General features: G+C 51.5%; 5 protein-coding genes across 5 annotated transcripts; 3 read left to right on the top strand and 2 right to left on the bottom strand.

Annotated features, from left to right (window-relative positions):
* Positions 1–443: 443 nt before the first annotated feature.
* AAFC00_006902 (uncharacterized protein) lies at positions 444–1916 on the top strand (the record flags this gene model as incomplete). The annotated part of the gene is made up of 3 exons (XM_069346923.1): positions 444–502; positions 565–945; positions 1007–1916. The coding sequence occupies 3 exons, from the start codon at positions 444–446 to the stop codon at positions 1914–1916; spliced, it is 1350 nt and encodes a 449-aa protein (XP_069199802.1).
* A 464-nt stretch (positions 1917–2380) lies between these two features.
* On the bottom strand, positions 2381–3143 carry AAFC00_006901 (uncharacterized protein; the record flags this gene model as incomplete). The annotated part of the gene is made up of 2 exons (XM_069346922.1): positions 2381–3004; positions 3057–3143. 2 exons carry the CDS (start codon positions 3141–3143, stop codon positions 2381–2383), a joined length of 711 nt encoding a protein of 236 aa, XP_069199801.1.
* A 1434-nt stretch (positions 3144–4577) lies between these two features.
* AAFC00_006900 (uncharacterized protein) lies at positions 4578–7519 on the top strand (the record flags this gene model as incomplete). The annotated part of the gene is made up of 6 exons (XM_069346921.1): positions 4578–4891; positions 4976–5652; positions 5706–6828; positions 6888–7180; positions 7261–7342; positions 7453–7519. The coding sequence occupies 6 exons, from the start codon at positions 4578–4580 to the stop codon at positions 7517–7519; spliced, it is 2556 nt and encodes an 851-aa protein (XP_069199800.1).
* Positions 7520–7998: 479 nt separating this feature from the next.
* Positions 7999–10842, bottom strand: AAFC00_006899 (uncharacterized protein; the record flags this gene model as incomplete). Its single annotated transcript, XM_069346920.1, has 1 exon — positions 7999–10842. One exon carries the CDS (start codon positions 10840–10842, stop codon positions 7999–8001), a length of 2844 nt encoding a protein of 947 aa, XP_069199799.1.
* Positions 10843–13428: 2586 nt separating this feature from the next.
* On the top strand, positions 13429–14502 carry AAFC00_006898 (uncharacterized protein; the record flags this gene model as incomplete). Its single annotated transcript, XM_069346919.1, has 1 exon — positions 13429–14502. The coding sequence occupies one exon, from the start codon at positions 13429–13431 to the stop codon at positions 14500–14502; it is 1074 nt and encodes a 357-aa protein (XP_069199798.1).
* Between the last annotated feature and the right edge of the window lie 93 nt (positions 14503–14595).

Here is a 14595-nt window from a genome sequence, read left to right as displayed (position 1 = left end):
AGATCGCGCATGCTAAGTTCGTGTAACAACCTGCTGTAACTTGACGCGCTGAGCACACCAGGGTCTTGTAACAATTGTCCTTTGTACCTTACCTCACTTTACCTATCGACAGCATCTACGATTCCTTGCGTCCGAGCATTGACAATATATACAGCTACTCTGCTCTTGCCTTTCCCATCAGTATTGAAGAACAGGGAACTTTGTCCTTTTAACCTCGGACATCGTCAAATATAACATTTTCACATCAGAAACCGCCCTACTTCACGTGGAGGAAGGACATCATTTTTCCACAGCTCTTGAATCATCACATCAAGACTTTTACTTCACGGTCACATAGTCCTGAAATATCCGATTGCAAACATATCTCGTCTCGGCCTACCATCCTTTTTGTGCTGAAGCTGGAAGACATCGTCACGGCCTATCTGACATAACAAGCTATAAACATGGCCTTCGGACGCTCAAATTCGCTGAGCATCAACACAGGCTCCGGCTCATCGTTATTGTGAGTGACTTGACATCAAACCATGACCAAATCTCGTCCCTTCGGCTGACAGATATCCGAAGTGGAAACGATGCGCAATCAAATCAACCGCAACCGGCGCAACAACCCACGGGCTCTCTCTTCGGCAACACTGCATCAACTTCGCAGCCCCAGCAATCCGGTGGTCTCTTCGGTAACAATAACAATAACAGCTCTGCTCCGACAGCACAGTTGAGTGGAGGAGGCCTGTTTGGGTCGACCGCGACTTCATCTCAACCACAGCAAGGCGGCTCCTTATTCGGCGCGCCACATGCCCAGGGTCAGCAACAGTCTGGTTCCCTCTTCGGGGGCATGGGCCAGCAGAACAATCAAGCTCAAAACCAGCAGGCGCAAACAGGGACCGGAGGCGGCCTTTTCGGTGGCTTAGGGACACAGAACAAGCCGGCCATGGGCTCATCATTGTTGTGAGTCCAATTCTCATATGACTCTGGTCTCCACATCGCTAACGTCAATCGCACTCGATAGTGGTGGAAGCACTGCTCAGCAACCTACAAATAACACTCAGCAATCCTCCTTTGGCGCTTCTCTATTCAATCCTACAGCGTCGACCGCTGCGCCTCTGGTCGGCAGCCTGACCATGGGCCAGGGCAATGCTCAGCAACAGATCGTGCCTGGTACCAAGATCGACCTCAGCAACCTTCGTCCGACCACTCGATTCAGTGATCTACACGACGATCTGAAGAAACAAATCGAGGCCATAGACTCCTTCATCCGTCAACAAGAGTCTTATTCGGCTCAATGTGAGGCACTTCTGCCCAACCATTCCACAAATGTTGATAGCATCAAGCCTGACGTCGACTTCGTGGCCGGAAAACTCGAGACCGTCGAACTCGCCCTCGAAAATGATAGTCGTGCTATTGACTCTGCTAAGGCACTAGTTAAACGAGATGCTGCTGACCTCATGAGATGCGCCCGTGTCACCGAGAATCTTACCCTACCATCGCAATACCATTATGGACCTTCTGTCAATACTGCCGCCCGCACCAGAGCCTCGACTACTTCGGCTGATGATGACTCTTACGATGTCGACCTTGTTGCCTACTTCATGCGTCAGGCAGATGCGATGCAGACTACACTCGACACCTACACTTCGAACCTCGCCGAGATTGAGAATCACCTTCGCGTCATCGAGGTCGGTACCGTGCAGCAAGCTCAGCAGCTTGCAGCTCAACGAACCGGCAGCCGCGCAGTCAATGCCCAGAACAATGTTAGGGAGCTTGCTGAAACTCTGCGCGGCTTCGAGAACGCAATCTTGGGTGCCGCTGGTCTTGTCGGCTCATGCAGAGAGGGTGTGAATGAGCTCATCCTCGGAAGGATCGGCGGTGACGCGAGACAGTCACAAGGTTTTGGGAACAGAAGTACCGCTCGATTCTAGTAGGCATGATTCTCTGTCTCTTCAGGGATGAGGCAGTAACGATCTCCATTGCTATCTTACATCGACGTCCGAATGGCCTCCAAACTCCAGGTCTTCTGCTTCTGCGGTTCTGAATTTTCCTTTGAGCTGACTGACGACTTTACGTTCTTGCATACTCGTTCGCCGCAAACCGATGTCGAACCAGGGAACTTCATCAGTTATATCAACGCCAATGTGGACCAACGGCTTTTCTTGATTACGCCCTGAATTCTTGTCTATGCTACGACCCGCGGCACTCAACCTTACAGCTACCGAGAAGTGCCATATTCCTAGACTCTTGCTATCGGTCAGGTCCTCCAGGTGTCTGGCTGCCAAGCATCTGATGCTCACTAGCTGAAATGATTTATTCGACCTGGAAGCAGTATCTCTACACTTCTTCATCTTCATCGCCGGCCCTTGATCGTAGTGGAAGGAGAAGCAACATTTTATGCCTCGCTCCTCGTCTCCAAGAGCTTTCCGCATTCCTCTACCCATTCTTGGGCACAGTCACCCTCTGCAAAATATGTCTCCGCTTCGGTTGCTTGTTCGAAACACTTCATTGCTTGAGGGAATGATTTTTGGCAGAAGAGAACCAGACCCATGTAAAACTGGCACCGAGCAATGAGAGCTTCTCTACTGGTAGCGACTGCACGCGTATAAGCTTTTCGTGCATGCTCACGAGCTTTGTCAAGACGCTTCTTGTTTGGTTGTTGTGTTGTCAGGACGGCGTAGGAGATCAGGAGGTGGATATTGATGCACATCTCGTCGACATTGGGGTGAACGGGAATTCGTGCGGGACCAGGTCCCTTGTCGGACTGTGAGGCTCGAGCCTCGTCGAGCTCGAGTTTGGATAGTTGCTCTTCCGGAGCCAATGTTCCCTTACTCTGTTCATATTCCACATAACGTGCGATCTTGTGTCCGACAAAATCTTGCTCTAGCTTCTGAATCATGCTGCGTGCCTCGCTAGTACGGTTCGCGTCGAATGTAAGTCGATTTACAAGTCCATCGAGGAGCTCCCCCTTGCCCGCGTTGAGTAGATATTGTCGCAGCTCGTCGACATCTGGAGGAGGCTGAATCAACACCATTAGCAACAACCAGGCAGTCAAGCTATGAGACTCTTACCAATACTAGTAGTCCATATGCATCTCTTTCATGAACACTTCCTACGTCGCCCCATGGTAACGGGTCTCGCTTTCTGTTTTCCGCCATATTATTGCTTGCTTGGCTTGGTCTAAAAGTCTTGAAGATTCATACGAAAGATGCTGCCATGGCACTTCTACATATAAATCATCGAGACGAGATGGCTTTGTTCACAATACAGCATCCATGATCGCCTCAACCAGACAGCTACATTTGAACAAAGGAACGCAGGAATGACTCGAATTGGTTGTGTCCTGCACAAGTCAGATTTATAACACTGGTAGAACGCCAAAGAGAGTCGGACATAGGAATGCATATTGGAATTGGCCATACAATTCTGTTCAATCCATGTCGACCCTTACTCTTGACAATACACTCACTATATAATATCACGATCGTGCTTCGTCGAGGTGCAACAGCCCTTTCTGCTCTTGTCCGAGTCACATGCGCACGGTAGGACAAAGACACGCCGGTATCGCCTCGATAGTCGCTGCTTTCGGCCAAGCATAGCATTCTTCACGATCTATGCATTACCGATTTTCGGTAGACCGTCTGCCAACGGGAGACACCCAGAACTCCACACACGAATGCTCAAATCGTGATAGCTAGCTGTTGTTGTGATTCGAATGCTTGAGAGGGCGATCTCGTTAACCTCAAGGTGTGTGGGCATGTGTAATTTTATCTATAATTAATACGAAATAGGGAAGGCTAAGGTACCTTCGCAGACGACACTGGGGTTGCGCATTCGGATATACGCGATCCGAGAACCCCACCTCGCGGTCCGCGGTGTTGTGCCTGGAACCTCAAACTACAAGTAAGGTACCTTAGCGTTGACCAACGTCCAGAGTTTCCGTACCTTAGGCAGATTTGTGTATAAGTTTCGGAAACATGCTCCGCGATACTCTTGGGATCCATCAGATAAAACACGTTCAAAATGCACGCTTCGTTCTCTAGTCAGGTCATTGGTTCATGCTGGAGCTGTCTTGATCCTTCCTTCAGAAGACAGAAAAAGGGCTGTAGTGATATGATAGCTACTTGTACGTGCTACCCGGGCATATCATGTTACTCTGCCTGATTGCAAGATCTAAACACTGGAACTTGCCGGACTTGCAACGCCTACGTCAGGCCACGAACATGCGATGTCATTTAAGGTTCCGGATCTGATGTATGTTCGTAGATGACATGGTGGGGTAACATGGACAGAGGTCATGATTGGTAATTTGCAAGATCGATTAACGGGACATTGATTTGTTGTATTTCATTAAACATTCAGTAGTGCATTTCAAGATAGCACAAACACTACTGCATCTACTTGATACCTTCGCTGTAGCACGTACTGACTACTGTAACGTAGCTCTTCAAAGTTACTGTTCAGACCTAAGATTGTGAGACCTTCGTCGTTCACATTTTACCTTGCTCTGGTCTTTGTGTTGTCTCGAGTACCTAGGCAACTGACGCTGTGGACAGCGAAGGATATATCTCGAACGGCCAAGATTTAGAAAAATGGCGATCTCAATGTCAGCCTCTGTCCAGAGCGACGACACTCCACGCATCATCGACATACGTCAGGACACTTCATTCACCTCGCTCGTGGACCAGATCCATGCTGGCTTGAGTCCTGTCAATGGAGGGGAAAAGAGTCTCCCAACTCTCCTTCTATACGACGAGAATGGGCTGAAGCTTTTTGAAAAGATTACATATCTTGATGAGTATTATCTGACACGCCAGGAAATTTACGTGCTGGAGCATTACGCTGAGCGCATCGCTGATCGTATCGCCTTGAAGCCAGGGTCGATTATTGTCGAGCTCGGAAGCGGGTAAGCACCCACTGTTTCGATCGTATTGCATCACTTGAAACACAGTCTCAGTCGCCGATGATAAGCTACTGACTTCGAGTCCAGTAATCTCCGCAAGGTCAAGATCCTGTTGGATGCCCTTGATCGTAAAGGCATCGATGTCACTTACTATGCACTGGACCTCTCCCTGGAGGAATTGACACGTACACTGGCTGCTGTTCCTAAGGGAACCTTTAGCAATGTCAAATGCTTTGGCCTGTTGGGTACCTACAATGATGGTCTCGCATGGCTCAAGGAGCAGGACTCGGAGAGACCAAAGACTGTCCTTTCATTGGGTTCCAGTGTTGGCAACTTTGACAGGGCAGGGGCTGCACAGTTCATCTCGGAGTTTGCTGATGTGTTGACACACTCCGATACCTTGCTCGTCGGCGTCGATGCTTGCACCGACTCGGAGAAAGTCTACCAAGCGTACAATGATCGTGAAGGATTGACCCACGAGTTCATCTTGAATGGGTTGACACACGCCAATGCTTTATTGGGCCATGAAGCCTTCCACGTAGAAGACTGGAAGGTCATTGGCAGATACAACGAAAAGCATCACCGACACGAAGCATTCGTCACGCCTACGAAGGATGTCGAGATCGATGGAGTCACAATCAGAGCCCATGAGCAAATCAGAATTGAGGAGAGCTGGAAATATGACCAATCTCATCTTGAAAGTCTGTGGGCCGCTGCTCATGTGACCGAAGGGACCAAATGGACCAACGAGGATGGTAACTATGGTAAGCCGGAATATCCTTATAATAGACCTACGGTTGAATTAATGGAATTGTAGCCTTGCACCTTCTGAACAGACCGAAGGTTGCATTCAGCACCAAGCCCAGCGAGTATGCAGCCAGTCCCGTCCCATCCCTCACGGACTGGAATGACCTTTGGGTTGCTTGGGACACCGTGACGCAAGAGATGTTGCCCGAAGACGAATTGCTCGACAAGCCAATCAAGCTTCGTAACGCATGCATCTTCTATCTTGGGCATATCCCCACTTTCGTTGATATTCACTTGACGCGTGCCACTCGTGGAAAGCCTACGCCACCGAGCTACTACACTCAGATTTTCGAACGCGGTATCGACCCTGATGTAGATGATCCAGAGCAGTGTCACTCCCATTCTGAGGTCCCCGACTCTTGGCCTCCAGTATCTGAGGTGTTGGACTTTCAAACCCGCGTGCGTCAGAGGATCCAGGGGTTATATGACTCTGGCGCAGCCTCGAAAGATCGTGTCATCTCCAGAGCGTTATGGCTGGGATATGAACACGAGATAATGCACCTTGAGACATTGTTGTATATGCTTGTACAGAGTGAGAAGACTCTGGCCCCTCCCAGCACTATCAGACCCGACTTTGAGATGATTGCTGCCGAGAGCCGCCGGAATGTCGTCGAAAACGAGTGGTTCACGATCCCGGCACAAGATGTAAGCATTGGGCTGGACGACCCAGACGACAATTCAGGCCCAGACCATTATTTAGGTTGGGACAACGAAAAGCCGAAGCGTATAGTCCACGTACCATCATTCAAGGCTCAAGCTAGACCTATTACTAATGGGGAGTATGCTCATTATCTCCGAGAGAACGAGATAGAGCAAGTTCCCGCATCTTGGATGTCAAGGTACCAGAGCTCATCCAATGGAGCGGTCAACAAAGCAAATGGACACAGTGGCTTGACCAGCCAAGAGTACTTCTTCGACAAGGCCGTGCGTACCGTGTACGGAGCGGTGCCTCTCGAGTACGCCTTGGACTGGCCTGTAGCTGCATCGTATGACGAACTCGCCGGATGCGCCAAGTGGATGGGCGGTCGAATCCCGACCATGGAAGAAACACGGAGTATCTACCTCTACGTGGATGACATGAAGTCGAAGGATATCGAACAGGCAATCAATGTCACAATACCGGCAGTTAACGGGTAAAGTGGCCAGTAGCATGACTTCAAAGGGAAAGTTTTGCTGACTCCCATCCTCACAGTCATCTCATCAACAACGGCGTCCAAGAATCGCCACCAGCAACCGAGCAAGCCGTCCCCGCCGCCGCCGCCTCCTCTCCTACCAATGTTACCGACCGACCTGATCCCAACGACGTCCATGTGGACCTCGAAGGCACCAATGTCGGTTTCAAGCACTGGCACCCAGTGTCCGTGACCTCGAACGGCAACAAACTGGCAGGACAGGCGGGTATGGGCGGCGTGTGGGAGTGGACCAGCACGACACTGGCGCCGCACGAAGGATTCGAGGCGATGAAACTGTACCCTGGGTATACATGTAAGCATCATCATCATCATCATCATCTAATAATACAAAACAGCTACCCTGAAAGGTCAACTAACACTTGGTGATCCCAGCCGACTTCTTCGACAACAAGCACAACATCGTCCTCGGTGGCTCATGGGCTACTCACCCTCGCATCGCGGGCCGGAAGAGCTTGTGAGTGAACCCCTCCCTTCTTTCCCCTCTCTTGTTCTTCAAAACTACAGTAACCCCTCCAAGAGAAAACAAAAAAGGACAAGATTAAGATATCTGACAAGCAATAATAGCGTCAATTGGTACCAGCGAAACTATCTGTATGTCTGGGCCGGTGCGCGACTGGTCAAGGATCTTTAAGAGCTACACCTGCCCATTTCTTTCCAGAAGACTGCAATAGCAGACGAGAGGTGTGTGCCGTGTAGAGAGATTCCAAGTAGCGAAGAAGGAGAAAGATGAGAGAGAAACGAGTGTATAAGAAGAGAACAAATAGAAAACTGATCGTTGCATGATATTTATGAATCTTGCTTTTCGTTGTCATGTTATGTCTGGTGATTGTCATTACTCGAGAGCTCTTACATTCATTCGGAAATACATAGCTCTTTTGATCGGGGCATATATTTTCGATTTTTTAATAGTCTTGTCGTTTTTGAATGGTGACGGATGTTACCTGAGACTTGTACTGATGCAGCATGGAAATCACTTGAACCGATGTACTTGAGAAGAATAGTTGTTTCTTTATAGTTCGTAAAGACATGGTCTGTTTGACTGTATGTCTACAGCAAACTTCTTTCTCCTCCGCCTTCCCCTTTCCTTCTCTCCCTCCTAGCCCGACACGCTCAAAGCCTGCTGTCAAGACCCGTCCAATCCCTGACGCCAGGCCACTGCGAATCCGGCCAAGCATGCCTGATAGCCTCGAGGATATGAGCGACATGATGAATCTCGAGGCCCTCGAGGACCTCGGTCGGCAGATCCCTGACGTCTTTGCGGTTCGCCTGCGGCAAGAGGACCTTCTTGACCCCTGCTCTCAGCGCGCCGATGAGTTTCTCCTTGATGCCGCCGACGGGCAGGACTTTGCCCCGCAGACTGATTTCGCCCGTCATGGCCAGCGTGGGCGGCACGGGCTTGCCGCTGAACAAGCTGATCAGGGCGATCGTGTGTGCGAGGCCTGCGCTGGGTCCGTCTTTGGGGATCGCGCCGCTGGGGCAGTGCACATGGATGCTGCGGTTTTTCATGATGTCTTCTGAAGGGTCGTGGGTCAGCGCCAGCTCGTAGGCGTGTGCTTTGACCCAGGTCAGAGCGACTTCGACGGACTCTTTGAGCACGTCGCCGAGCTTGCCTGTCAGTTGCACGCGGCCGGTTCCTGGCATATCTGCGATTTCGATGAATAAGATGCTTCCTTGGGTTCCGGAGCTGTACGCGACAAGCCCTGTTACAACGCCAGGTCGAGACGTCGTAGCTGCAAGCTCTTCGTCGAATCGCTCGATACCGAGGATGTCGTCGAGATCTTCCAGGTTGATAATGGGACTGTACGCGTTCAGAGAGTGCGAGTCAGAAGCCTCGGCGTATTGCACTGCTTTACTGCGGCAAACAGAGCCAATCTCTCGCTCGAGGTTACGCACCCCCGACTCGCGAGTGTATGAAGTGATGATCTTGTCGATGACCTCGTCGGAAAATGTGACTTGTTCACGTGACAGGCCGTTCGTGGTCGTCTGTTTTGGGATGAGGTGTCGATTTGCTATGTGACGTTTCTCGAGCGTCGTATAGCCGGGCAACTGAATGGTTTCCATGCGGTCCAAAAGAGGCGGAGGGATGGTGTCCAAGGAGTTAGCGGTGGCTATGAACAAGACTTTACTCAGGTCAATGGGGATATTGACGTAGTGATCCATGAACGTGCTGTTCTGCTCCGGGTCAAGAACCTCAAGCATTGCGGCCGAGGGATCGCCATGGTAGCTCGACGTACCAACCTTGTCGATTTCGTCAAGTAGGAGAACGGGATTGGCAACCCCCACCTTCTTCAGCCCGCTTACGATAAGACCAGGCATTGCAGCAACATAGGTCCTGCGATGACCGCGAATCTCGGCCTCGTCACGCACACCACCGAGTGAAATGCGATGGAATTTTCGACCAAGAGCAGTCGCCACAGACTTCGCAAGAGAAGTCTTGCCCACTCCAGGCGGACCGACGAGGAGGAGAATGGGCGATTTGTCAATCATGCGTTTACCTTCCAAGGCATTGATGTTGCTGGGAGTCTGATCATCCTGCTGCTGTGTCGAAGAAGACCTTTCGACTGCAGCAGAAGCACTGTCTCCGTCCGCTGCGGTGGGCTCGGCGGTCACCTTCTTCAGCTGGTCGATCTGGGCTTGAAGATTGGCATTTACGCATTGCTTCAGTTTCAGAACGGCCAGGTACTCTAGTAATCTCTTCTTGACCTTCTCGAGACCATAATGGTCGTCGTTGAGCTGTTGTCGAGCACGCGGTAGGGTTTCTGAGCCAAGCTTGTCCTCGGTCATTTTGGACCATGGGATCTCGGACAGGTTCTCAAGGTAGGTCCGGCAGACCTGGTAGTCGGCCTGGGCAGGGTTCATTTTGGCAAGGCGTTTGAGCTCCCTATCGGCAGCCTTCTGAGCTTCGGGCGTCAGGGCAGCTGCAGTGATGCGCTTCTTCAACTCGTCGACCTCATTTGGTTCTTCCTCTTCTTCCTGACCTTTCGCCGGTTCAAATGGTGAGGGAGAGTTTCCATTGCGGTTTCCTCCTTGTCTCAGTCTCCTCAGCAGGTGCTGTTGCTGAATGCGATTCAAGCGGTTTGAGGCGTTGTCCTCGGATCCAGGCACAGCGGTGGTGGCAATGGACATGATGCGATTGTTTGCTTGGACCTTGGCAATGCTTCCTTGTAGGATATCGATGACACGCCGAAGGCGTAGCTTGACAGGGATGGCAGCGAGTACGCGAAGCTTGTCCTCGTGTGAAGGCTGAATGAGGTTTGCTACGAAGTCGGCCAACAGACCGGCGTCGCGTAGCTCTTTGCGCAGGATGTAGACATCGAGACGTCGCGCGAGCAAGGGAGAGAGAGTAGTGGACGCCGTGTTTGGTAATAACGACGAGAGACGGAGCAGAGCGAGGAATTCACGCGAAAGCTGCTTGAGTTGGGAGAAGAGCTGAGTGGCTTCCTGGTCGGATTCGAGCAGGGTATCCTCGGTCTGTAAGAAGACGTCTGCATCATAGTATGGCTTGCGGTGGGTAAGAGTGTTGAGACGAAAACGAGTCAGGCCCTGCACGACGAGTGCCAGATCACCTTGCTGTCGACCCTGTACACCCGAGATCTTGGCCACAGTACCGTACCTGAACAGATCTGACTCTTTCGCCAGAGCAGGCTGTGGCGCTTGTGGCTGTGACGGTGACTCGGGCCCTTGGTCTTCACTGGAGGTCTGCGATGTCGGCGGACCTTCTATGAGTTCCTGGCCATCCGGACTTAGGAAGGGAGAATTGAGGGGGATGCAGGCAATAGTGACGGAAGAGGCATCTGGCTGGGCAGTAGTGGCCTTGCTGTATATATTTGCCAGCACGGCAGCCACATCATCTCGGCCTTGAAGGGGGATGCGAAGAGTGACTCCGGGGAGTAGCACCGAGCCGTGGGCCAGAGGTATGACGGGGAGTATAGTCGAGTTGGACTTCACCGTCATTGCTGGGGTCTTTGTCCAATATTGAGCTCAGAGCGAGCGTGCGTTCCAGCTCAATGGCCTGTGTGAGTGTTTGTAGAAGTCAATCGAGGACGAGCGATGCCAATAAAAGGTGGAGAGGTGGACAATACACAATAGATGCAGTGGTGATAAGATGCTTGCCCGATAAGGCGATAAGATGATGATTGTAGTAAGATCGCCCGCCGGCTCTTTCTGCTTTTGTCGACTGGATTTATACAAGAACAGCAAGACCGAGTTCAGATGTTGGTGCTGCAAATGTATCACGATATGTCCGTAGCAGTATACAACAAGGAGAGGCGAACGGCATGAATGTGGAGGTAATCATACCTAATCATAGCACGACATAACCAAACCCATGTCATGTCTACACGCCGATACGCCACAGCCACAACCGCCGAGCGGCGACAAGAAGCCGAGGTCGAAGCCAAAGTCAAAGTCGAGGTGACTCGTGAGTCCGTGCTCCTTCCGCTTTCACAAGCAATTACCTTAATTACTTTGTTTAAAGATACTGTACCTCAGTGTACTACTACTGACTATCAAATAATCATCTCTGTATATTTTCTACACTTCACATTTATTGAGATTACAATAACCATATTCCACCACACTCAGGCAACCCCGCGACATTCACCTGCTCTGGCCAAGTCAAAGGATCCCAATACAGACAAAATACTTACTACGCCTCTGGAGTTCGAGTTCCTTGGTGGCGCGTTGAAAAAATGCTTCTCCGTCTACCTATAGCCCGCACATTGCCCTCGCATCTTGTCCGCTCCATCGTTCCTGCCGCTTCTGTCACACGAGCATCTCAAATCAGCCATTCGCTTCTACGAACATGTGCATTCTCAACAACTTCAACATCCCCTGAAGAGCAGAAGTCTCCTACCCTTGGTCCCGATGACCTGTCGGATCTACCCTCGTCTCTGACGTCTTCGTCTTCTTTACCACAAACATCCACCGGCGACGCCTCTGTCCCTTGGTACCTGCAAGTTGAATCGCCGACCACACAGCAGCCTCACGCCTTGTCCGAGCGACAGCGACTTCCCCCTCTACCCGAGCACTCGCCAGACCTCCTAGAACCCCTCCTCCAACACCTTTCTGTTCAGCTGGGTATCGATGATCTTTCCCTCCTCGACCTCCGCGCCCTCGATCCCCCTCCGGCTCTCGGCGCAAATCTTCTCATGATCATTGGCACTGCGCGGTCGGAGAAACACCTCCACGTTTCCGCCGATCGACTGTGTCGTTGGCTGCGGAGTACCCACCAACTGTCACCAATCGCCGACGGCTTACTAGGCAGAAACGAGCTGAAACTGAAGATGCGGCGCAAGGCCAAGCGTTCGCGACTTTTGGGTGCAGTGGGAGCCAAGAGCACGGGCGAAGGCCAGGTCGACGATGGCATCAGGACCGGTTGGGTTTGTGTGCATGTGGGCAATGTATCCGGCGGTCTGCTGCCCGAACACCAAGAAAGCCAGAAGCAGGCAGCTTCAGCGGACAAGTTTGTCGGCTTTGGCTCATACACTCCCGCATGCAACATTGTTGTCCAGATGATGACCGATGAGAAGCGAGGCGATCTCGATCTCGAAACTCTATGGAATGGCATCTTGAGACGATCGAAGAAGGCACAATCAGAGCAGAAGCCCGAGAGGAACTCTGAGGGACTCTACGAGGATCTTCCCGAGGACCTCGACACTGCCCCGAAGTCAACAGAGCGTGAAGTCACTGATCCCACTCCTGCAACTGCTGAATCATCTGAATACACTGAAATTTACCGTCCCGCGAGCCCCACCCCTGCAAGGAGGTCGCGCGTGGCAATTTGAATTCGCAGGACTTGACCGCTGCATCATCTCTTGATGTGTCGCAATAAGTAGCGGTCGAGAAAGTTCACCACAATACCTGCCAGACGGTGCGGATAGTTGCGCTCTGATGCAATGCGCAAGAAGATAGCCCAAAGCATGCAGCGATCAAATGTTCGATCAACCGCAAGCCATCAGTTTCCAACATGTACGGAACAAGCCCGTAGTCTACAGCGCCGCGGTGTCGTGACCATCGCAGAAACGCAGTACGCCGCGCCGCGCAGACCCCTATCATCCGGCATGTGGGATGTAGAGCAGAGTCGTTCCGTTGGCTCGTGACGAAGATCGATGGACCAGGCATACACACGTCTGTGAGCCAATAAGGCTTCTGATGCCGTAAGGTATGAGAGCATACAATAGAAAGGGAATGTAACATTTCCATGGTGATCCATCTCACCTCGTTCATTTTGTATCCACGACACCTGTATAAAAAGTGTACACAAGGCCTGGCCTTGACTTTTGATCAGGGGCATGAACTATTCCACTTCAATGAATTCCCTACTCCCACGTGGCCAATCATAAAAGATATCTACAGAGGACAAAGGTCAATCTACTGACCAGTCCTCGGCCAGAGATGCAATAACTCCGAAGAGTCTCGCCAAGACGCAGCTTATCGATAAGCCGCGCTTGAGGGTGGGAACTTTTTGTGTCGACGGAGAAGCAAAAGATCAAATAAACTCTTTCTCCACCAATTGCAACCACAAACAACAGACGGAAAATGACGACACGAAAACGCAACGAATGGCTCGACACTGGAGTCAGTGACGACGAGGACGATCAGGCACAGAATGACTCGGACGATCAGCAAGAGAGCAGGGGAGCCTTGACGGGCCGCTCAGCCAAGAGACGCAGAGTGAATCAAGAGGACAACGGCTCCGAAGACGAGTCTGGGGACGAGGAAGAGACCTCGGCGAAAGACACTACTAGATCGCGGTCGAAGTTTACTCTGAACGAATCGGATGCTGCATCAGACGACGATGTCGATGTGAATGGGCAACAACATGCTAGCGACGACGAGCATGGCGACCAACCACCAGCTACTGGCTCACGCTCCGACCTCACCAAAGAGCCCAAGATCAAGCCCCTGTCTGCGAAACAAGTAGACAAAGCACGGCGAGCAGCGAAAAAGACGGGCGTCATCTACCTCTCTCGCATCCCCCCATTCATGAAACCCGCCACGCTCAAACATCTCCTCGAGTCCTACGGCGAAATCGGGCGTATCTTCCTGACTCCCGAGGACCACGCGCAGCACCAGCGCCGCGTAAAGTCAGGCGGCAACAAGAAGAAAAGCTTCACCGACGGCTGGGTCGAGTTCAAGAGCAAGAAGACGGCTAAGATCGTCGCTGAGACGCTGAACGGCAGCATCGTGGGCGGCAAAAAGGGCAATTTCTACCACGACGACGTCTGGAATATGAAGTACCTGAAGGGCTTCAAGTGGAGCCATTTGACGGAGCAGATCGCGAATGAAAACGCCGAGAGGGCTGCTAGGCTGCGTGCTGAGATCAGCAAGACGAGGAGAGAGAATAAGAAGTTCGTCGAGGATGTCGAGCGCGCTAAGATGTTGGAAACCATGCAGGCCAAAAGGAAAGCTCGAGAGGAGAAAGAGGCGGCGGCTGGTAACAGCGAGGATGGTCACCAAGCGACTACTAGTGCCACATCTACGCAGAACAAGACGAGAGAGAGACCGGGCTTGCAGTTCAAGCAGAACCAGGTCAAGTCGAAGAAGGCCAAAGATGGAGCCAAGGCGGACCAGCCTGAGCTGGTCAACAGGGTCCTCAAGACGATATTCTAATAGTAGATAAAGAAAAAGAAAAATTATCCATGCTGAACTTAGCAACTAATCCTTCTATACCATTGTTCTCAATTTCCCTGGGACATTTTCCAT

This window comes from Neodothiora populina (genome assembly GCF_041146345.1).
Source record: "Neodothiora populina strain CPC 39397 chromosome Unknown canker_contig_8, whole genome shotgun sequence".
NCBI classification, from domain to species: Eukaryota; Fungi; Ascomycota; class Dothideomycetes; order Dothideales; family Dothioraceae; genus Neodothiora; species Neodothiora populina.
Note: the sequence above shows the minus strand (reverse complement) of the source record. Positions and strands in the feature narration are given on the sequence as shown.